General features: G+C 44.8%; 1 protein-coding gene across 4 annotated transcripts in view; it reads right to left on the bottom strand.

The window, feature by feature from the left end:
- dync1h1 (dynein cytoplasmic 1 heavy chain 1) overlaps nt 1–22,871 on the bottom strand; it is a 104,176-nt gene that overhangs the window by 27,145 nt on the left and 54,160 nt on the right. For 2 of the 4 annotated variants that reach the window (XM_033026525.1, XM_033026527.1), the window contains 12 exons: nt 21,413–21,578; nt 21,077–21,240; nt 20,854–20,983; nt 18,413–18,546; nt 13,749–13,863; nt 13,485–13,646; nt 8,567–8,781; nt 6,608–6,812; nt 2,675–2,848; nt 888–1,007; nt 661–781; nt 223–418 (listed from right to left, as the gene is read on the bottom strand). In XM_033026525.1, coding sequence (XP_032882416.1) covers nt 223–418; nt 661–781; nt 888–1,007; nt 2,675–2,848; nt 6,608–6,812; nt 8,567–8,781; nt 13,485–13,646; nt 13,749–13,863; nt 18,413–18,546; nt 20,854–20,983; nt 21,077–21,240; nt 21,413–21,578 — 1,902 coding nt within the window. The remainder of the gene's footprint in view (nt 1–222; nt 419–660; nt 782–887; nt 1,008–2,674; nt 2,849–6,607; nt 6,813–8,566; nt 8,782–13,484; nt 13,647–13,748; nt 13,864–18,412; nt 18,547–20,853; nt 20,984–21,076; nt 21,241–21,412; nt 21,579–22,871) is intronic. The other 2 variants (XM_033026524.1, XM_033026526.1) reach the window with 1 other exon arrangement.

Genomic DNA, 22,871 nt, shown 5'->3' with positions numbered 1-22,871 from the left:
ATGAGGGTGCGTGGCTGTTGTTGGGAATTAAGAGGAAATTTGTAATTTGAATACCAGCAGCATATTCTCACCAAAATAAATATTTTGGGTTAATAAATACTACACAGAATTCCATTCATTCTTAAATGATGATTTTTTGGATGACTTCTCAGTGTTAACCTAGTGTCTGGTATTCAGTATCATTTCCATCTTACCCAACCACGGCGTGCACCCATTATTCACCTGATTTCGTCAGCTGAAAAATTTACAATGGTCGGAATGAAGTTTTCCCTCATAATGATCGATCGGATCTGTTTCCAGTCTGTTGTACTTTCACCCAGGAGTAGACAGATTGATTCGAGTGCTAGCTTCACTGCACCCGGTGGATTAGCCATTGAACGGACCTCAACCAAGTGCTGCTTCTTGATCGATTTTACAGCTAATCAGCAACATGTGCCAGAGTGCAAATAAAGTTAAAAAGAAATGGTTAGGAAAGACAGAAAATTGAGAGATCAACACCACACAGAAAAGCTCAATCAGTTGCTAAAAAAAGGAAGGAAACTAACAGGATCATAGTTCTGAGCAAAAAGATAAAATACATGATATACAGGCAGCAATTAGCATCTTACATTCTGTTTGCATATTTAAAAAAAAATAAACTCAATTTAAAATAAGTCTAACCATTCTGAGCCTCAATGACAGCGGGCTCCACCATATCCAAATCTTCCTTTACTTTCATCTGCTTGTCAGCAATAATTTCTTGCTGTTTGAGCACCTGCTCCTGAATTTCTTGACTCATCACCTATCAAAAAAGTGAAGGTTAATTGACTTGAAGAAACCATTTCCTCAGTTTGAAATCTTGATTTCAAATTCGTAATTCTTGTTTTGTATAGCTGCAAATTTACTACCTTTTTCTTTTCAGCTTCTTGTTGATCCTTCACCATTTTCTTTAGCTTATCATTGGCTGCTGCATTTTTAACTTCTAATTCTTGGCTTTTAATTCTGAGATCGCGACGTAACTCTTCAACCTAGAGTGAAAGGATTAAAGAAATAGCAAACAAACGGAATATGAAAACATCTATTAACATATTCCCATTTGCAGAAGTACATTGATATTTAGGTTTCCAAATTAAATCATTATATTATGCCAATTGTTAAAAGCAAATCATTTGGTTGGTTAAAAAGTGGATTCTAGAGGAAATAGTTGTAATTATTTGCTGCAGGGAAGGTTTGGAGAGGACACAAGGAAAAAAAAATTGGGTGTTTCCACTTTTTAACTTAATCCCATAATGACTAGATCAAAGTAAGTATCATGGGATGCAAATAGAGGACTATCAACCAAAGGGGAAAAAAGATAAGAAGCATTTCTCATTACAGCTAGTGTGCAATAGATTTATATTGTGCTAAAACAATCTCACTGGAGCAATAAAAGCAGAACCATTCTCCATCTGGTGCTAGAACATTGATAACGTAGACGATACAAATCATTTTATGCAATGATATAAATACAATTGGGAAAGCAGTCATGTGATATCTAAAGGAGGCAGGGTGTGAGGCAAAGAAAAGATGGATCTATGAGATGTAAAAAGTAGTTTAACACTTTAAATAACATTATACATACAAAATAGCAGTTTTTACTGGTAGCTGAAACTGTTATTATTGCTCAACATGAACAGTGTTTTTAAAAGTAGGCAAATTTGTTTTCAACCAATTTCCCATGAAGAAAATTGAGCAGTTTGTGTAGAATGTCACGGATTTAGTGAAAAACGGCATAAAGCAAATCTCTTTTACTTATAAAACTCTGATCTTGGATGTGTGTGTATTTGTGTGTGTGTGTGTGTGATGTCCGTGTGCGTTTCACATCTCCTCGAAAACACAACGTGCTAACGGTGACATTTTTACATATTCCGATAGATTTAAGCCATGATGTCAAAAATCGCCTGATCTGAAAATTTCATGCATTATTTCTTGAGTTATTTATGAAAATGTTCACAAATCTCAGATAACTTAGAAAATAAACAAGATGCTACGAGTGACGTCACCCCTGTTCTGTCTTCTGTACTTCTTGGCTTCTTAACTTTCACTTCTTTAAATTCGTCACTTCGCATTTTTAGACTGCTGCTCAGGTCGTGCTGCACGCTCCTTGAAGTTCTAGAACATGGCGGCGGCGGTCGTTATCGCCGTGCGGGTGAGGGTATGGGGCAGCACGGTGGGAAGGCGGCCGTGGCGGTCATTACTCCCTCTGGGAGAGGCCGTCTATGGAGACCAGCGATTCCTCCGTCGATCGCAGGGACTCGTGACGCCTTTTCCTCGCTGGTGACCTCGATCCCACCTGCTGATCTCTGGCCGTCACGGGGGACGACCGCCTCTCCATCTCCCCCGCCTTATGATCTGTCACGCGGGTGGGTGGGCTTCCCCTCGCTGAAACCATGATCGGCCGGCACTCCGCTGTTTTTGACCGTCATCAGATCGAGCCCGCCCACAGCCTCTCTCGAGTCTTTGCAGCCCGCTAGCTGGGAGCTCCGCAGCCCGCGGCCCGCAGCCTGCTCGCCCGCCCGGTTCCCTCCTCCTCCTCCTCCACCTCTCCCCCCTCCTCCTCCACCTCTCCCCCTCCACCTCTCCCGCCGCCCCATCCTCCTCCCCTCCCCTCCTCCCCTAGTGTACAATAAAAGTCCATAAAAAGGTTTTATTGTACCTGATCAACAGTTTCCTTAATCTTTCGTAGACCAACGTTTAAATGCATCTGCTGCTCTTCTAGTTCACTACGCTTTTCATTGAACATATTGGCATAGTGATTGATGAAGTCCAGATAGTGGCGAGGTGTGATGGCCATTATCCTGCCCCCACGCTTGGCCAGCCGAGTGTTTGCCTGGTAAGAAAGAAAATAATTTATATTTTAATTGATGTCAAGTTTTTTTTAACCTTGAGATTTAAGCCCTAATGTGATCAGTAAATTCCTACAACTGCTTAAAGAATTTTGTTAAATATATTAGAAAAATATAAACTTCATTCCATCTTGTACATTTATGAGCATGGTACCACAGTGGTTGTGTCATTGGACTAGTAATCTAACCACTGGACAAATAATTCACTGGCATGTTCATATCGTGACATGATAAGATAATTAAATATCGTGACATGATAAGATAATTAAATCTGGAAAAATTGCCAGTTACAGGGAGCTTGCGTTTTATATGGGGGTCATATTCCTGAAAAGCAGCACGTAATTCAAAAATGCATAAATTAAACATGTATATTTATAGAGGTGTAAATTTGAGCATTTTATTTAAAAAACACCAAGCATAAATTAGGATTTGGTATTATTTAAACAAGCACATTATTTAAAAATGCACAAATCAAATACACATAAAATAGGCATGATATTCACCTCCAGAAAAAAAGTAGGAAGTATTGGCCGGGGGTCCAGGAGGCCGGTTTGGGGGGACGGACAGGGACGGACAGGGGACATTTTCAATAAATTGAAAGTGATTCCCAAGCTTTCTGCTGGTAGTTTACATAACAGAAGCTCAGAATTGTTTTTAACACATAACCAGTAAAATAACCCCCAAAAGATAAATATTTCATGAAATAAATGACCTGATATAACTAAAAAAATCTTTACAAAAAATGTTGCCTAAAATATCTCTTTGCCTAGCACTGTGTGCAAACAGCACAGAAAAAGTAATCGGTAAACCTATGACATAAGTAACATTACCTTAACACTAGTTTGACTTCCTCTGCCTGACACTTTCTTTTTGTAAACTTGCTCAACATGGCTTGCCTGTGCTTCTTTCTTGCCAGTCGAGCTGCTAATATGTTCCTTTCTCTTGGCCTATGAAGCTACCCTCTGCTTCAATAAGGGAATCTGGGCGGTGATTGGCCGCAACGCCCCTCGGAGACTGCGTCAGATTGGCTGCTGCGTGACCGGTGCATTATGTGATTGGATGCAACGCCCTTGGAGACAGCGGATGATTGGACGGCATGAAACCGATTTGTTGATTGGACGGGAATTTTAAGAGAAGCTGGTCGGTGATGGGATGAAATGCCCTTGGGAGACAGCGGCTGATTGGAGAAATATAGGCCGAAGCGGATTTTAGGGGAAGCTGGTCGGTGATTGGACGCATCCCCTTAGAGACAGCGGTTGATTGGCCACCAAATAATCAGGCACAAAAAATTGAAAAATAGGAAAACAGAAAAATCGGAATTCCGATTGAAATCGGAAGAATATCATGCCTGATAAAACACATGGTGCTTATGTCAGAAATAATGAAAGAAGCAATCTAAGAAACAAGAACATACACGGGGGGGAGGGGAAACTCCAATCTCCTTCATCTGTTGTGGCTGAGCACAACCTTGACCAAAAGTTATAGAAGCAAATGGCAAGTGAAATGAGAACCAACGCAAGGGAAAAACGTATGGCTTCTTGCTCCCATCAATCTACCGTTTGCAAATACATCTGCCACAAGGGTGTAATCAGGTGAGACAACCACTAGGTGTTATGGAAACAAAGCCCAACATTCACATCAAGTACAAGCTCCATCACCTTTATGGAACTCTAGAGTCACCAAGTTGTCGGCTCTCTCACATCAGATAGGGATTTGGGCTTAAACCAAAAAAAAAACAATCTAGGTTGACACTCCAGTGCTTTAAGGGAGTGCTACGTATTGCGTGGGCTGAAGGGCCAGCTTCAATGCTGTATAGCTCTATGACTAGGCTCCAATTCAATAATGTCTTTCTGGAAGAAAATTCATTATCCTGACCTAGTCTAGCCTCTGAGGTTCCAGACTCACAGCAGTGATCCGGCAACTCATTCAATTTGAGGGAAATGATGCCCATGCCACATAAAAAAGCGAGTTCGGTATTCTGACTGCTTCCAACTGTGCATGCCCAGGTCAAAGGTCACTATGCATGAACATTGGTGGAAAGCAGTGAAGCAGTGGACCCTCATTTCTTCAGTTTTTCCCGCTTTGATTCTTCTAGGTAAGAAAATACTGCTTTCAAACTATGAAATAGTTGTATTTAATGTCCTTTGTTTAAAGCTAAGATTATTTTGCTGTTTTTATGCTTTGGTGAGTGAGCGAGATCGTGCTGGTCAGTGTCGGGCCCGGGACTGTTGAGTTGTTGCTGGGCTTTCTCCCTCCCCTCTGGGTGTCTCGTCCCTGTCCGGGGGCGGCTGGAGGTGTCGGGCCAGGCCGGGCTTACAGCCGGCGCAGGAAGGAGGCTGAGTTGCTGCAGCGCTTTGTATAGTATGGCTGGTGCTCGGCTTTCGCCGGCGTCGGGGGGGGGGGGGCGAGGCTGGGCTGGAGGTGGCGCTTCTTCTCCGCGCTGGCTGTGACCGACTATACTACCTCGGCTACATTGGTGCGGGGGTGCTACCTCCCGCACCCATGCAGAACTCACTGTCTTCATCAACTTCTCCACTAATTTCCATCTTTCACTCAAATTCATTTGGAACATCTCCGACATCTCCCTATTGCTAGGTCTCACCTTATCCATCACAGTAGACAGACGATCGACTGACATCTATTACAAACCCACTGACTCCCATAGCTATCTAAACTACATTTCTTCCCATCCTGCTTCCTGCAAAGACTTTATTCCCTACTCCCAATTCCTCCGTCTATGCCGCATCTGAGCCCAGGATGAGGTTTTCTATACCAGGTCATCGGAGATGTCCTCATTCTTTAGGGAACGGGAGTTCCCCTCTTCTATTATAGATGAGGATCGCACTAGGGTCTCCTCAATATCCCGCAGCTCCTCTCTTGCTCCCCCTCCCCCCATTCATAACAAGGACAGAGTCCCCCTTGTCCTCACCTTCCACCCCATCAGCCGTTGCATACAGCACATAATCCTCCGACATTTGTGCCATCTCCAACGGGATCCCACTACTGGCCACATCTTCCCATCTCTACCACTTTCTGCTTTCCGCAGAGACCGTCCCTAGTCAACTCGTCCATACCAACCACCCCCTCCCCAGGTAGTTTCCCCTGCAACCGCAGGAGATGCAACACCTGTCCCTTTACCTCCCCCCTCGACTCCATCCAAGGACACCAACAGTCTTTTCAGGTGAGGCAGAGGATCACTTGCACCTCCTCCAACCTCATCTACAATATCCGATGTTTCAGGTGTTGACTCATGTATATCGACGAGACCAAGCGCAGGCTCGGCGATCGTTTTGCTGAACACGTCCGCCTAAACCTACCTGATCTCCCGGTTGCTGGACACTTTAACTCCCCCTCCCATTCCCAATCTGACCTTTCTGTCCTGGGCCTCCTCCATGGCCAGAGTGAGGCCCAGCGCAAATTGGAGGAACAGCACCTCATATTTCGCTTGTGTACCTTACACCCCAGCGATATGAACATGGACTTCTCTACCTTCAAGTAGCCCTTGCTTCCCTCTCTCTCTCCATCCCCTCCCCCTTCTCCCACCAGTCTTACTGTCTCCGACTACATTTTATCTCTGTACCGCCCACTACCAACATCAATCTGAAGAAGGGTCTTGACCCGAAACGTCAGCCATTCCTTCTCTCCAGAGATGCTGCCTGTCCCGCTGCGTTACTTCAGCATTTCCTGATCAAGAATACAGAATATAGAAAAAGGGTTTGCAAACAGCATTTGTAATGACTCACCTGATGCAATGTTAAGTGAACAAAAACACAACTGTTGATGATAGCCTCTCGGTGTGATGGTGTTTGGGGAAGCTTGTCATAAGCAATGGGCATGTAGTCGGGAACAATATAATTGGGTTTCTCAAGGTCCATTTTGCTGGTGAACTCTTTGCCAACTTGATACAAGGCTTCGGTAGACCAGTCCCCGAACCAGTTCAGCACACATCTTTGAAGCAAGGAAGGAAATTCCATTTAATAACAAGTTTTGAAAATAATCTGAAAAAATGTTTTTGTTCAGAATACATTTTCCATTGCAAGGAAAATAAACTAACAGTAAATCTTTTGAGCCGCTCCCTTTCACTCTCCCAAAGCCTAAAAATTGAACTTAAATTATTTTAAATCAAGCATAATCCTCTGCAGGATTCTACCGATCAGGGCATAAGAACTTTATAATCGCTGTAGTTACATTTGCATATTATATGAAGAGCCGAAGACACAAAATGCTGGGGTAACTCAGCGGGCCGGGCAGCATCTCTGGAGAGAAGCAATGGGTGACGTTTTGGGTAGAGACGCTTCTTCAGACTGAAGAGCCAACTGACCCATTTGGGTCCCATTTTCCATTTTTATGGCAAATTAAATAATAGTTGGATTCAGTGTGACCTATATAACCATATAACAATTACAGTCAATTACAGACCTAGTCAAACATATTGGTGGTTGTTTCACATTCACATCATTTAGCTGAATCTACTCAGCAGAATAATTTAGAGAGAATGTTTCCACTAATCCAGGACCAGAGGCCATAGCCTCAGAATGAAAGGACGCACCTTTAGAAAGGAGATGAGGAGGAATTTATTTAGTCAGAGGGTGGTGAATCTGTGGAATTTATTGCGGAGGCCAAGTCGATGGATATCTTTAATGCGGAAGTTGACAGATTCTTGATTAGTAAATGTGTCAGAGGTTATGGGGGAAAAGGCAGGAGAATGGGGTTGAGAGGGAACGGTAGATCAACCATGATTGAATGGCAGAGTAGACTCGATGGGCCGAATGGCCTAATTCTGCTCATATAACTTATTAACACAACAAATAATAATTTTTAATATAAATTAAACCAAACAACCTCCCAATAGGCTTGTCCAGCAGAAGGTTCAAAAGATTGAAAACATGTACCATCTGATTCAAGACCAGCTTCTTCCCCATTATTATTAGACTCTTGAACGGACCTCTCATAAGCTAAGGATGCACCTCAATTCATCTTGCTGCGGCCCCTATTTCTTTTATTTGCATATCTCTGAATCTATATCACTATGTAGTCTGAAGAAGGCTCCCAACCCAAAACGTCATCTATCCATGTTCTCCAGAAATGCTGCCTGGCCTGTGGTGTTACTCCGTTACTTTGTGTTATTATTTGTAAACTAGCATCTGCAGTTCTTTGTTTCTACACGGTATTCTTTCACTTGGTTAATATTGCCACTTGTATCCTTGTTGATCATCTTCCTGCCCTTCACAAGGACGCAAAGTAATCAGAATATGTCATTTGCCTGCTCATAGGGACTAGGTGAGAGTATGTGTTCGGCACGGACTAGAAGGGCCGAGATGGCCTGGTTCCATGCTGTAATTGTTATATGGTTATATATGTTATATAGCTACTCTGAAACAGCAAGAACAAGATGATTTTTTAAAACTCAGATCCACTTTTTTTGTCGTAAAGCTGTTTTCCTTGATTTCCCCATTAAGTGTTCCCCTCTATGTCCTTCTCTTTCATAATCTTGTGCACCTTGTTTAAAATGCAACTAATCGACCCACCTTAAACGCTTCCTGTGGTCGTGAATTCCACATTCTCATCACTCTTGGTGAGTTACCTGCCTAATTCCCACTGCATGCCTCCTTTTGAAAGTATTTTCTCACACAAAATTACACGTTACATATTAAAACAATGAGTTGGAATTGGTAACCGGGCCATACAAAAAGTCAAGTTACCTGTTAAAAAGAGCCGGAGAGGTTGCAGCTCTATCCTTCAAGCCCTCAGACGATGGATTCATGGTGAATACAACGTGCAGATTGCGGATAACCTGCCCTGTAAACCACTTGTACAGTTCCTCATGGGTGTCAAGCATTAAACCTTCCTTCTGAGCACCTTCTTTGCATTGGGTCATTAAGGTGGCATACTCATCCCCTTCAAACAGGCCAGGCACCTGTTCAATAGGAAAAGACAGGTTAATGCAGGTGACACTTTAAGCATTTCATTTGTCCAACATATAATTTAGATATTTCGTTTAGTTTGGAGATGCAGTGTGGAAACAGGCCCTTCGGCCCATCGGGTTAGCAACGACCAGCAATCACAGCACATTAACATTATCCCCCACACATGAGGGACAATTTTATATTTATATACCAAGCCAATCAACTTACAAACCTGTACGTCTTTGGAGTGTGGGAGGAAACTGGAGATCTTGGAGAAATCCCATGCAGGTCTTGAGAACATACAAACTCCGTACAGACAGAACCCGTAGTCAGGATGGAACCCGGGTCTCTAGCGCTGGAAGGCAGCAACTCTACTGCTGTGCCACCGCACTGCCCTCATATATTGATAAACCTGAAATATTTTATGGTTTACCCCATTGTAATTTACCCACTGTCCTATTTTGTTAAGATTTCTGTTGAGTGAAATAGGCACGGTGGCGCAGCAGTAGAGTTGTTGCCTTCCAGTGCCAGAGACCCAGGTTCGATCCCGGTTACAGGTGCTGTCTGTACGGAGCTTACACAATGCACAATACAATTTATTTGTCACTTGAACCTCACAGAGGCTCAAATGAAATGTTGTTTCTGCAGTCATACACACAAGAAAAAAAGACCCAAGACACAACACAATTTACACAGACATCCATCACAGCGCATCTGCTCCTCGCTGTGATGGAAGGCAAAAAAAATTATCTCTCCGCTGCACTCCCCATTCCCCTCCCGATGTCAGAGTCAAAGTCCCTGGCGGGCGATGGCAATTGTCCCGCGGCCATTAACGCCGCGCCGGGTGATGCAAGGCCGTGCTCCGGGTCTTGTTGTTGGAGCCCCCGGCGGGCTCTAGCAAAGTCCCACAGCCGTTGAAGCCGCGCCGGGCGATGATGTAAGGCCGCGCTCCGGGCACTCCTCGACCCCGCGACTCGGGCGGGTGAAGTCGCCGTTGCGGAAGCCCCGAAAAGCGGTCTCCCAGCAGGGACCCACGGGCTCCAGGTGTCACTGTCCACCGGACCTGCGGTAAGCCTCCGAATCCCCGGGGTCGGGTCGCAGCCGAGCGCCACCACAGCTCCACCCGCTCCGAAGCCGGCCAGCTCCGCGATGGTGAGTAGGTCCGCAGCTCCGCGACTGGAGCCCAAGGTCGTTCCGGTTGGAGGCCGCTCCACGTTGTAGCCCCAATGACAACGGAGACCCGACAGGGAAAAGGTCGGGTTCTCCGTGCAGGGGAAAGATTTTAAAAGTTTCCCCCCCCCGCCCACACACACAAAAGTTTCCCCACCCCCATCAAAAAATAAAATAAAAACTACATTAAAACGGGACAAAAAATAACAAAAAGACAGACGGACTGCAGAGGCCGCTGCGACGTGAGTCGCGCCGCCCACCGACGCTTATACGCTCTCAATCTGATCATGTGCGTTTTTCCCGGGTGCTCCAGTTTCCTCCCACACTCCAAAAACGTAGGTTATTTTGGCTTTGGTTAAAAATGGTGAATTAAGTTAAGTTTAAGTTTATTGGTCACATACTCAATTATACAGGTATAACCAGTAGTGAAATGCTTAAGTGCCTGTCCAGTTGTGCATGGTTCCCCACTTACACATAACCCACATATAACACATAATAAATATGTACCCCTTAGATACCACATAACCCACATACAACAATACCCACATATAACACATACCCCATAAATATACCACATAACAAGTATTGCTGTTACAAGCAGTGACAAGTGCCGTGGAACACCTGTGATGACAGCATGTTCCATCCAGTTTAGTCCCATGTGTGGGTGTGTGTGTGTGTGTTTGATGGTGGCGTGGCGGGGGTGCAGGTGCTGGTGAGGAGGGTGGGGAGGGTTTGGGCGTTGGGGGGCTGGGGGAGCAGCGACACTCAGTCCTCGTTCAGCAGTCTCATGGCCTGGGGAAAGAAACTCCTCCTCATTCTCTCTGTGTTGGCCCTGAGCAGCCGGTACCGTTTCCCTGAGGGCAGCAGGGAAAACAGTCTGTTGTTGGGGTGAGTGTGGTCCTGGATAATCCTCCTGGCTCTTGACCTGCAGCGCTTGGTGTAGATGTCCTGCAGATTGGGAAGGGTGGTTTTGGTCAGCAGAGCCAGTTGGTCCCTCTTGGAGGTGTTCCCCCTCCAGGTGATGATGCTCCCACTCAGGATGCTCTCCACAGTATGGGTGTAGAAGTTCTTGAGCACCCTGAAGGGGAGCTTGAAGTCCCTCAGCCGTCTGAGATGGTAAAGACACTGGTTGGCCTTCTTTACCAGGCTGCTGAGGTGGTGTGACCATGTCAGGTCCTGGGAGATGTGGATGCCGAGGTACCTGAAGCTCTCCACCCTCTCCACCTGGGCCCCGTTTATGCTGAGGGGGAGGAAGCTCCTCTGCTGCTTCCTGGAGAAGTCCACTATGAGCTCCTTGGTCTTGGAGGTGTTCAGCTCCAGGTTATTCCAGAATTATCCCCTAGTATGTAGGATGGTGATATAAGGGGATCGCTGGTCGGCGAGGACTTGGTAGGCCGAAGGGCCCGTTACATAGAAACATAGAAATTAGGTGCAGGAGTAGGCCATTCGGCCCTTCGAGCCTGCACCGCCATTCAATATGATCATGGCTGATCATCCAACTCAGTATCCCGTACCTGCCTTCTCTCCATACCCTCTGATCCCCTTAGCCACAAGGGCCACATCTAACTCCCTCTTAAATATAGCCAATGAACTGGCCTCGACTACCCTCTGTGGCAGGGAGTTCCAGAGATTCACCACTCTCTGTGTGAAAAAAGTTCTTCTCATCTCGGTTTTAAAGGATTTCCCCCTTATCCTTAAGCTGTGACCCCTTGTCCTGGACTTCCCCAACATCGGGAGCAATCTTCCTGCATCTAGCCTGTCCAACCCCTTAAGAATTTTGTAAGTTTCTATAAGATCCCCTCTCAATCTCCTAAATTCTAGAGAGTATAAACCAAGTCTATCCAGTCTTTCTTCATAAGACAGTCCTGACATCCCAGGAATCAGTCTGGTGAACCTTCTCTGCACTCCCTCTATGGCAATAATGTCCTTCCTCAGATTTGGAGACCAAAACTGTACGCAATACTCCAGGTGTGGTCTCACCAAGACCCTGTACAACTGCAGTAGAACCTCCCTGCTCCTATACTCAAATCCTTTTGCTATGAAAGCTAACATACCATTCGCTTTCTTCACTGCCTGCTGCACCTGCATGCCCACTTTCAATGACTGGTGTACCATGACACCCAGGTCTCGCTGCATCTCTCCTTTTCCTGGTCGGCCACCATTTAGATAATAGTCTGCTTTCCTGTTTTTGCCACCAAAATGGATAACCTCACATTTATCCACATTATACTGCATCTGCCAAACATTTGCCCACTCACCCAGCCTATCCAAGTCACCTTGCAGTCTCCTAGCATCCTCCTCACAGCTAACACTGCCCCCCAGCTTAGTGTCATCCGCAAACTTGGAGATATTGCCTTCAATTCCCTCATCCAGATCATTAATATATATTGTAAATAGCTGGGGTCCCAGCACTGAGCCTTGCGGTACCCCACTAGTCACTGCCTGCCATTGTGAGAAGGACCCGTTTACTCCTACTCTTTGCTTCCTGTTTGCCAGCCAGTTCTCTATCCACATCAATACTGAACCCCCAATGCCGTGTGCTTTAAGTTTGTATACTAATCTCTTATGTGGGACCTTGTCGAAAGCCTTCTGGAAGTCCAGATACACCACATCCACTGGTTCTCCCCTATCCACGCTACTAGTTACATCCTCGAAGAATTCTATAAGATTCGTCAGACATGATTTACCTTTTGTAAATCCATGCTGACTTTGTCCAATGATTTCACCACTTTCCAAATGTGCTGCTATCCCATCTTTAATAACTGACTCTAGCAGTTTCCCCACTACCGATGTTAGACTAACTGGTCTGTAATTCCCCGTTTTCTCTCTCCCTCCCTTCTTCAAAAGTGGGGTTACGTTTGCTACCCGCCAATCCTCAGGAACTACTCCAGAATCTAAGAGTTTTGAAAGATTATTACTAATGCATCCACTATTTCTGGAGCTACTTCCTTAAGTACTCTGGGATGCAGCCTATCTGGCCCTGGGGATTTATCGGCCTTTAATCCATTCAATTTACCCAACACCACTTCCCGGCTAACCTGGATTTCACTCAATTCCTCCAACTCCTTTGACCCGCGGTCCCCTGCTATTTCCGGCAGATTATTTATGTCTTCCTTAGTGAAGACGGAAACAAAGTAGTTATTCAATTGGTCCGCCATATCCTTGTTCCCCATGATCAACTCACCTGTTTCTGACTGCAAGGGACCTACATTTGTTTTAACTAATCTCTTTCTTTTCACATATCTATAAAAACTTTTGCAGTCAGTTTTTATGTTCCCTGCCAGTTTTCTTTCATAATCTATTTTTCCTTTCCTGTATAGAATATCTCTGTATTAGCTTAGGTTTAACAAGTATGAAAGCAAGTGAAAACTATCAGGGATAGTTGCTGAATACATAGACTTAAAAATCATTTGCAAATGTCCAATTACATAATCCAACCAACAACGTTTGCAATCATTGTACAATTTTAACAATGTCACTTTGACAGATCGCTTGTTTGCAATCAATGTTCTTATTTCTAGATTTGAACATTTTCTGTATTTACCTCCCCATTAGCCAGCAAGGTATTCATGCGTTCCAGGAAACTGGAATCGAGGACATTGGACTCGTCCATAATGAAAGCGATCTTCTCATTTTTGCAGCCGGATCGTCGCAACACTGTTCTCAGGTCTTCATCAAAATCCTCACCCGTGTACTTCCTGTGAACCTGCACACCAAGAATTTGTACAATGAACATACAGAATAAACTTCTTTCCGCTAGGCAAAGGTTTGTGTTTACTACAACAGTACAAAAATGACTCTCACCGACCTTAATCTGGTAAACGCTAAGGCCATTCATCCAGGCAACAAAGCGAGAGAGTGTTGTTTTCCCTGCACCGCTGACTCCGATAAGCAGCAAATGGCCTTGTGATTGCCGGAATATCCTAAGAAATATTAATTACATGAATATGATTCAAGGTAATTTAGATTGACAACTTACAGAATCTTAAACAAAGATCATTTATAAACACTACATTGGAAATTTCACTATAAAATTCTATTTTATTTTTAATATGTTTTATTATTTATTATTATTTATTTATTTTTATGATACTGCCTGTAAGGGAAATTCATTTTGTTGTCTCTAACTGAGACAATGACAATAAATTTGAATACAATACAATACAATACAATATTAGGTCACCAAATTCAACCATAAAAATATACAGACTGAAAAAAAACAAAACCAAAAGCAACATCCATTTACAATACAATACAATACAATACCTTTTATTTGTCATTTGAACCTCACATGAGGTTCAAACGAAATTTGGTTTTCTGCAGCCATACAAAAAAAGAACCAAGACACACACCAACACAATTCAATTCACATAAACATCCATCACAGTGAGTCTCCTCCTCACTGTGATGGAAGGCAAAAACTTGTCTCTCCCCTGCTCTCCATTCCTCTCCCGAAGTCGAGGTCAAAGCCCCCGGCGGGCGCTAGCAAGTCCGCGGCCACTCAAAGCCACGCCGGGCGATGTAAGGCCCTGCCCCGGGTCTTGATGTTGGAGCCCCCGGCGGGCGCTAGCAAGTCCGCGGCAATTTACAGCCGCGCCGGGCATTGTAAGGCCCCCCTCCAGGTCACTCTCAACCCCACAATTCGGGCGGGAGAAGTCGCCGTTGCCGGTGCCCCGCAAAGCAGTCTCCCACCGGGGACCCGCGAGCTCCCGGTGTCACCATCCACCGGAGTCGAGTCGCAGCAGCTCGCCCCCGCAGCTCTCCACGCTCCGAAGCTGTCTAGCTCCACGGAGGTAGGTCCGTAGGTCCACAGCTCCACAGAGGTAGGTCCACAGCTCCACAGGCTCCACAGGCTCCACAGCTCCACAGCTCCACAGAGGTAGGTCCACAGCTCCACAGGCTCCGTGACTTGAGCCCCCAGGTCACTCCGGTTGGAGGCCGCTCCACGGCGCTAGGCCCCAACGGCAACGGAGACCCGACAGGGAAAAGGTCGGGTCTCCATGCAGGGAAGAGATTTAAAAGTTTCCCCCACCCCCCACACATACACATTTAAAAACCCATTACAAACTAAACCCTCAACAGGACAAAAAAATAAAAAATACACAGACAGACTGCAGAGGCCGCTGCGACATCGGTCGCGCCGCCCACCTAAGTGGGCGGCGCGACCGATTTAACAGCAATATTAATATGAAGTTCAATATAAACACCTACTATATGTCTATTTCGGCCATCCATCTCAGTAATGTACAATTGCTGGTTTCTATCAAACTACCAATGTGATTATCGGCCAAAGGGACTGTGAAGGTCTATTCTGAATATGAATATATTCCCAGTTTGAAGCTATCCACCCATTTCCCCCTCCATTCTATTGGCGCAGTCTTCATCATGCTCATTAATATAAAATGATAGACCCACACAAACAAGGAAATCATCAGTCTATCAAATGCACACCTCCATTAAATCTTCCAAACCTCCTTCATATTTGCCCTACTTCTTGTCCCCAAAACCCATCACCTTTGGAATCCTTCTAATATATTTCTTTCTTATCCTCGAAATAACTTTCATATTTCACCAAAGCATTGGAAGTAATATTTCATTTTTGTAAAGCTTCTAATGTTTTAAAAGGATTTAAAGTAACTTCCCTGCTTTTGCATTCTACGTCTCTACTTAGGAAGATCAGGATCCCTTACGTCTTACCAATGGGTTTTATGTCATATTATGTTCACAATTTATATAAATCTACACTCATATCCACGTTTCTGGATTTACTGATGTTCACTGCAGTCTTGAATTAAATTTTATCTAGCTCTGGCTTGATCATTCTGCAAACTTTTCTCTTTGCAGTTCATGGTTATTTACCATATCCCATACAATCCACAAATTTTGAATATGTACTTTGCCATATCCAAATCCCATACTTAAAAATGAATGCAGGGGTTTTAATGCTGATATCTGGTCTACCTCCTTCGGCAAACACTCATTGTGAAATCGAGCATCAACAGCATTTCATGTGAAACAGGGGATTCATGAGAGCTTTAGGCTTGTGAGTCACGAGTTTTAAACTTACCCGATGATCTTCCGCCCCCAGCTTATAAACCATTAGAAAGACACACACCCCCACATACCAGAGTACACTATTTTTTTTAAAGCCTATACACTGCGCTGCAAGTGTTGCAGTATAACTGGAAATAGCCTCATGTTCTGAAATGCCTTTTTTCTCCCAAATGTGATATTTTGCAGACTTTCACAAACACAAGGAACTCACATACACACACACACATTCAGAACTGCCGCCGCGACGTCAACCGCCTCAACTTCTCCACTCCCCTGTCTCACTCTAATCTTTCCCCCTCTGAACGCACTGCCATCGAATCACTCCGCAAAAACCCAGATTGGGTCATCAAACCAGCCGACAAGGGAGGTGCCGTGGTAGTCTGGCGCGCCGATCTCTACAAAGCTGAGGCCACGCGCCAACTCTCGGACACCTCCTCCTACTTACCCTTGGACCATGACCCCACTGACGAGCACCAGGCCACCATTTCTAGCACCATCACCGACTTCATCAATTCCCACGCCCTACCTGACCAAGCCTCCAACCTCATCGTTCCCCAGCCCCGCACGGCCCGTTTTTACCTTCTCCCCAAAATCCACAAACCCGGCTCTCCCGGCAGACCCATTGTCTCTGCGTAGTTCGTGCCCCACCGAACTCATCTCCACATACCTTGACTCCATCCTATCCCCCTTGGTCAAATCCCTCCCCACCTATGTTCGAGACACCTCAGACACTCTCCGCCGCCTCCACGCATTCCACTCTCTGGGCCCTCACCCCCTCATCTTCACCATGGATGTCCGGTCACTCTACACCTCCATCCCCCACCAGGATGGCCTCGGAGCCCTCCGGTTCTTCCTCGACCAGAGGAGCAACCTATACCCAGCCACTGACACTCTCCTCCGCTTAGCGGAGTTGGTCCTCACCCTCAACAACTTTACATTTGACTCCTCCCATTTCCTCCAAACACAAGGCGTAGCTATGGGCACACGCATGGGCCCCAGCTACGCCTGCCTCTTTGTCGGTTACGTTGAACAATCCATGTTCGAGACGTACCAGGGCCCCATCCCCGACCTCTACCTCCGTTACATTGACGACTGCTTTGGCGCCACCTCCTGCACCTACACACAACTGACTGACTTCATCCACTTCACCACCAACTTCCATCCGGCACTCCAATACACCTGGACGATTTCCGACACGTCCCTACCATTCCTTGACCTCACCATCTCCATCGCAGGGGACAGACTCCTGACCGACATACATTACAAACCCACTGACTCACATGGCTATCTGGACTACACGTCTTCCCACCCTGCCCCCTGTAAAGATTCCATCCCCTACTCCCAATTCCTCCGCCTACGCCGCATCTGTTCCCAGGATGAGACATTTCATACCAGGGCATCGGAAATGTCCTCGTTCTTCAGGGAACGGGGATTCCCCTCCGCCACCATAGATGAGGCTCACACCAGGGTCTCATCCATACCCCGTAACACTGCTCTCTCTCCCCATCCCCGCACACGCAACAAGGGCAGAGTCCCTCTGGTCCTCACCTTTCACCCCACCAGCCGGCAAATACAACACATAATCCTCCGCCATTTCCGCCACCTCCAACGTGACCCCACCACTCGCCACATCTTCCCATCTCCCCCCATGTCTGCCTTCCGCAAAGACCGCTCCCTCCGCAACTCCCTCGTCAATTCTTCCCTTCCCTCCCGCACCACCCCCACCCCGGGCACTTTCCGTTGCAACCCCAAGAAATGCAACACCTGTCCCTTCACCTCCCCCCTCGACTCCATCCAAGGTCCCAAGCAGTCGTTCCAGGTGCGACAAAGGTTCACCTGTATCTCCTCCAACCTCATCTACTGCATCCGCTGCTCTAGATGTCAGCTGATTTACATCGGTGAGACCAAGCGTAGGTTGGGCGATCGTTTCGCCGAACACCTCCGCTCAGTCCGCAATAACCTACCTGACCTCCCGGTGGCTCAGCACTTCAACTCCCCCTCCCATTCCCAATCCGACCTCTCTGTCCTGGGTCTCCTCCATTGCCAGAGTGAGCAACAGCGGAAATTGGAGGAACAGCACCTCATATTCCGTCTGGGGACCTTGCGTCCTTATGGCATTAACATAGAATTCTCCCAATTTGGCTAGCCCTTGCTGTCTCCTCCCCTTCCTTAACCCTCTAGCTGTCTCCTCCCACCCTCCCATCCGCCCGCCCTCGGGCTCCTCCTCCTCCTCCCCTTTTCCTTCTTTCTTTCCCCCACCCCCCATCAGTCTGAAGAAGGGTTTCGGCCCGAAACGTCGCCTATTTCCTTCGCTCCATAGATGCTGCTGCACCCGCTGAGTTTCCCCAGCAATTTTGTGTACCCTCACATACACACGTCAGGTTTGCTGATCCACGGGTTTAATACGAGCGTTCCTACCTGTCAATTCTCAGCACATGATCCAATACTTCGTTAAAAAGTACCAAGGGTACGTCCAACTCCTCCTCATAGAAAACCTTGAGCCTGGCTTTGACATAGTCTCTCAGCTCTTCTTGATCTACTGGTATATAATCCTAAAACAAAGCATGGAGAATTAAAAGACTGGACAGATCGACATGTAATTCATCACAATGTGATAAGGAGGGATTCAATTATTTCCACAAACTACTGCGTGAAAGGGTAATGTTATACAGTGCAGACCTACATCAAGAGGGCAGATTCCTCTAGCCCAAAGATGGTTTAAACTGGTAAAGGGATAAGGGGAGAACAATACATTACAAATGGGTTGTACAAGGTAAAGAAAGGAAGACAATGAATGAGCAAAGATAGAAGAGTAGAAATGGCAGAAATGCCAAGTGTGTTGAAATAATTATGAACATCTAAGCCTTTTATTTAAAACGGGATGAAGTGTCCTTCAGAAAAGATGACAAATGAAGCATCATCTCGCACTAAAGAAAGTTAGATCCGGCTGAGAAAGATGAACTAGAATCTGACAACAATCTTTATAGATTGATTTGGAATTTAAACAAGGAGAAAGGTCAGTAGCAGCATAAAAATATGAGCTGGTTTTTATTTCTTTTTAAAGATTGAGTTTGTGGGTTTGACAGGTTCTGTCAAACTAGCTTAGGCAAGTAATCCAGTGCATATTGTAGATGGCTCATACTGCAGCTACAGTGTGCTGGTGATGTATGAATAAATAACTTGTTCAGTGAATCAAGTCATTTAAATGGGCTTCTTAATCCTGGAAAGTGTTGAGTTTTTTTTAAAAACAGTCATCGGTATTACTTCATCCAGGCTGGTGGAAACAATTTTATCATACTCCCAATTTATCTTGTAAACAAGGGAAAGGCCTAGAAGGGTCAAGTAGTTGTCATTCATTATAGGATATCCAACCTCGGCCTCTTCTGTCAAGCAGAGTATTTAAGTACTCAGTCATTTTGAATTCTAGGTCAATGGTGATCTCCAGATTTAGGACAGTAAAGACTTAGTGACGATAATGTTATGAAATATCAAGCACAGATGCTGAGACTCCCTTGTGGGAGCAAATCATTGTCTGGCATGTCACACAAAAATTAGAACACACCTATTTTATTTCCTTAGCCATAAGACCAAGATTTACAATTGGGATAACTTGTATCTATGTTCTTCATTAAAGTTTTAAATTATTTTGCCAAAAGGGGGCAGGCAGTCGGAATCTGATGGAGGGAGTCACGGTGGTAAATATGATGCCAAGTCTCTTGTCCCAAATTACAGTGAAGAATTTGATGGCATATTTTGGAAGGTTAGTCAAAAATGACAAGATGTAATTTAATTCTTGGTTCTTGGTCCTCCAAAATATTCCAAATGGAATTTAAACTGGAGGTGTTGAAGGGAGGGCTTAAGCCAGAAAGGGTTATTGGGAAGAAAGAGCTACTTTAAATTTAGTTGCACCTGGTTGGGTAACTATAGTAGGGTGGAGATTATTCCATGCTTTAATTGTGCGGGGGAAGAACGAATTGCTGTACACATCTGTCTTTGTAGCTGGGATCACAAATTGGATCGAATGCCCTCGTCTGCTCCTAATTGGTTTGGGTTTGGTATAGGTCTTGTAATCTATGTCGAGCTGACCATTTAACATTTTGTAAAAATAGGTCAAACGGTGAGCTTCACGTCTGTCTTGGAGAGGGTTCCACCCCAGAGAATTCAGAAGTTTGGTGACACTCGCTTCTCTCTCATAGGTGTTAGTAACAAATCGAGCTGCCTGTCTTTGGACACGTTCGATGGAAGAAATGTTTTTATTTGTGTATGGGTCCCATGCTGCAACTGCGTAGTCCAAATGAGGTCTAACGAGGGTGAAGTATAGCTTCTCCTTGACAGAAGTTGAACAATGATGAAAGTTGCGCCTCAGAAAGTTTAGGACACCTGTTGCTTTCACCGTGGCATGATGAGTCTGACCATTCCAACGCAGATCATTCTGCAATTTGATGCCAAGATACTTGGTTTGTTTGGATTCTTCAAGAGTGGCACCAAGTAAATTAGAAAATTCAGAAGATGATTTGTTATGATTACTTGTCACAAGTTCAAAACCAGCAGCTTATAAAACCAAGGCAGATTGCGAAAAATCAAATATGTCTAGAAAGGAAACACAGGGAATGGAAAACCAGCAGATGCTGGTTTACCAAAAAAAAGAGATAAAGTGCTGGAGTAACATGGCAGGTCAGACAGCATCTGTGGAGAACATGGACAGGTGACGTTTCGGGTCGGGAACCTTCTTCAGACTCTATGTCTGAAATATATTTAGAACCTTAATACGAAGGCAGTCATGCCAAAGAGTTGTTTAACAAATTGAGTACATCATGGCCACCAACATTTTGCATTTATTTTACTCAAAAATGTCTTACCTTAGACAGCCAGTTGCTGTACAAAATAGGTTTAACCAAAGCTTTATCTTTGTCAATGTTAGGGAAGTGCTTCAAAGCCACCACATCGACATGCTCATCTGTCCACTGTCGCTCCTCATCATCCACCAGTCTTCACAAGAAATGCAAAATGAATGTCACATCTGTGCATCTAACCATACTTCAGCATATGAAGCAAAAAAGATTTTTGATCAAAAATACAAACCTGTCTTGGAACAAGCGCAAGGCCTCGTGAGCCCAGATCCTAATCAATCCCTCAACTGCAAGTGTTTCCAATGGCTTCAAAGCTTCAAAAATTCCTCTAACCCAACGGGTCATTTCACGAGGAGAGTAAATGTAATGAGGCTGTATGTCTTGAGTGAAACGTTCCTGCAAAATGATGTAAACATTAGTGAACTAAATATAATGATCAAATATAAGTCCAATAATAAAATCAACATAGATTTAACTGAAAACGGGGACCAGTGCTCCAATTCTTTCTACTTAAATCTCCAGTTTGTAAATACCACTTGTTTCCAGAACTTCAACGCCAGAAGCCTACCTGTGACATGATGTAGAATTCCACCATTGCTGCAGTAAGGGGTTCTGCATACGTCCGCAAGGATGGAATGAGTCTTAGCATAGCTCTGTTAAACGTTCCATAAATCTGAGTGAGGGAGGCTGGTCCTGGATAATCTACGTACACCACCGGTACATGACGTAGGAACCTGCAAAGTTACATTTTTCACACCGTCACTGAGGGCAAATCTATCACTTTCCAATACATCAATACAATTGTACATCATATTTAGTTTACAACACATTAAGGGAATGGCTAAAAGCATGTTGATGGTTCAGTTATCCAGAGGCCTGGACTAATGATCTGGAGACATGCTCAAAATCATCCATGACTGTAAGGGAATTAAATCATCTAAAGAAACTCTGTAATAATAGTCTAGTAACCATTAAATTGCTGCATCATTAAAAACCCATCTGTTTCACCATGTGTGCTTTTTGAATGAATATTCGCTGCTCTAACAGTCTGCTTCATGTCCAGTCTCGATCAACAAAGCATCTCTTGATGGTCTACCATCCGTTGTATCAAACCACTATGTTGAAAAGGAAACCTGCTCAACAACACGACAGGAGCAAATCGTCACTAACATCTAGGGATTGTCTAGAGCAGGGGTGGGGAACCTGCGGGATTTTGAATGAATCCAAATTTTGTAGAACAAATCCTTTTATTTTTATTAATATGTTTTTGTTCGTCTTTTATTATTAACTTAAAATGAACAAATTTAAAATACCACAGAGTAAAAGAAGATGCAACAAAATAATCCTATATCAAATTGAAGTTTCTTGGATGCGGCCTTATTAGATTACAGCTAATTTAATGCGGCCTTATTAGATTACAGCTAATTTAATGCGGCCTTCCAACATGAAAAGGTTCCCCACCCCTGGTCTAGAGGCTCTTAAATCACAGTTCCTAAATAAATCCCCCCCCCCCCCACTCCCCACTGTCATAGCAACCATTAAGGGTGACAGCATAGTATTATATTTTTTTGAAAAGTGCTCTGAGAACCCTTAATATTGTCAAATACAAGCAAGAATACCACCTTGCCTCCCTGGGGGCAAGGTGGTTCATCAACTGAGTAGCTGGGTAATAACAATGCAGGGCGAGGAACACAGTTAGGTCTACAGCAGCTGATGAGAACACCCAGTGAAGAAGCATTCCAATCTTGCTTCCAATGCATATTGCAAATGAATCTGGACATGAGGTATTGGTAGATTACAACACAGTCCTTATACAGATGAAGATATCACTCTGAGGACACACTCGGGTATCACACAGCACGAACATCCTGCTGAGTGGGAGTGCTTTAGAATTAATCTCACAGATCAAGCCTGAGCAGTCAGGAGAAATGGTGGGTCATCAGCAGAATATCTCCAACTTCACGCTCCACTATAATCCTTTCTCTACCATTACTATCAAGCTGGAGACTTGCTAAAAGCAACACTCC

The sequence above is a fragment of the Amblyraja radiata genome, chromosome 9 (assembly GCF_010909765.2).
Source record: "Amblyraja radiata isolate CabotCenter1 chromosome 9, sAmbRad1.1.pri, whole genome shotgun sequence".
Lineage (NCBI taxonomy): Eukaryota > Metazoa > Chordata > Chondrichthyes > Rajiformes > Rajidae > Amblyraja > Amblyraja radiata.
This window is presented reverse-complemented; position numbering and strand designations above follow the sequence as displayed.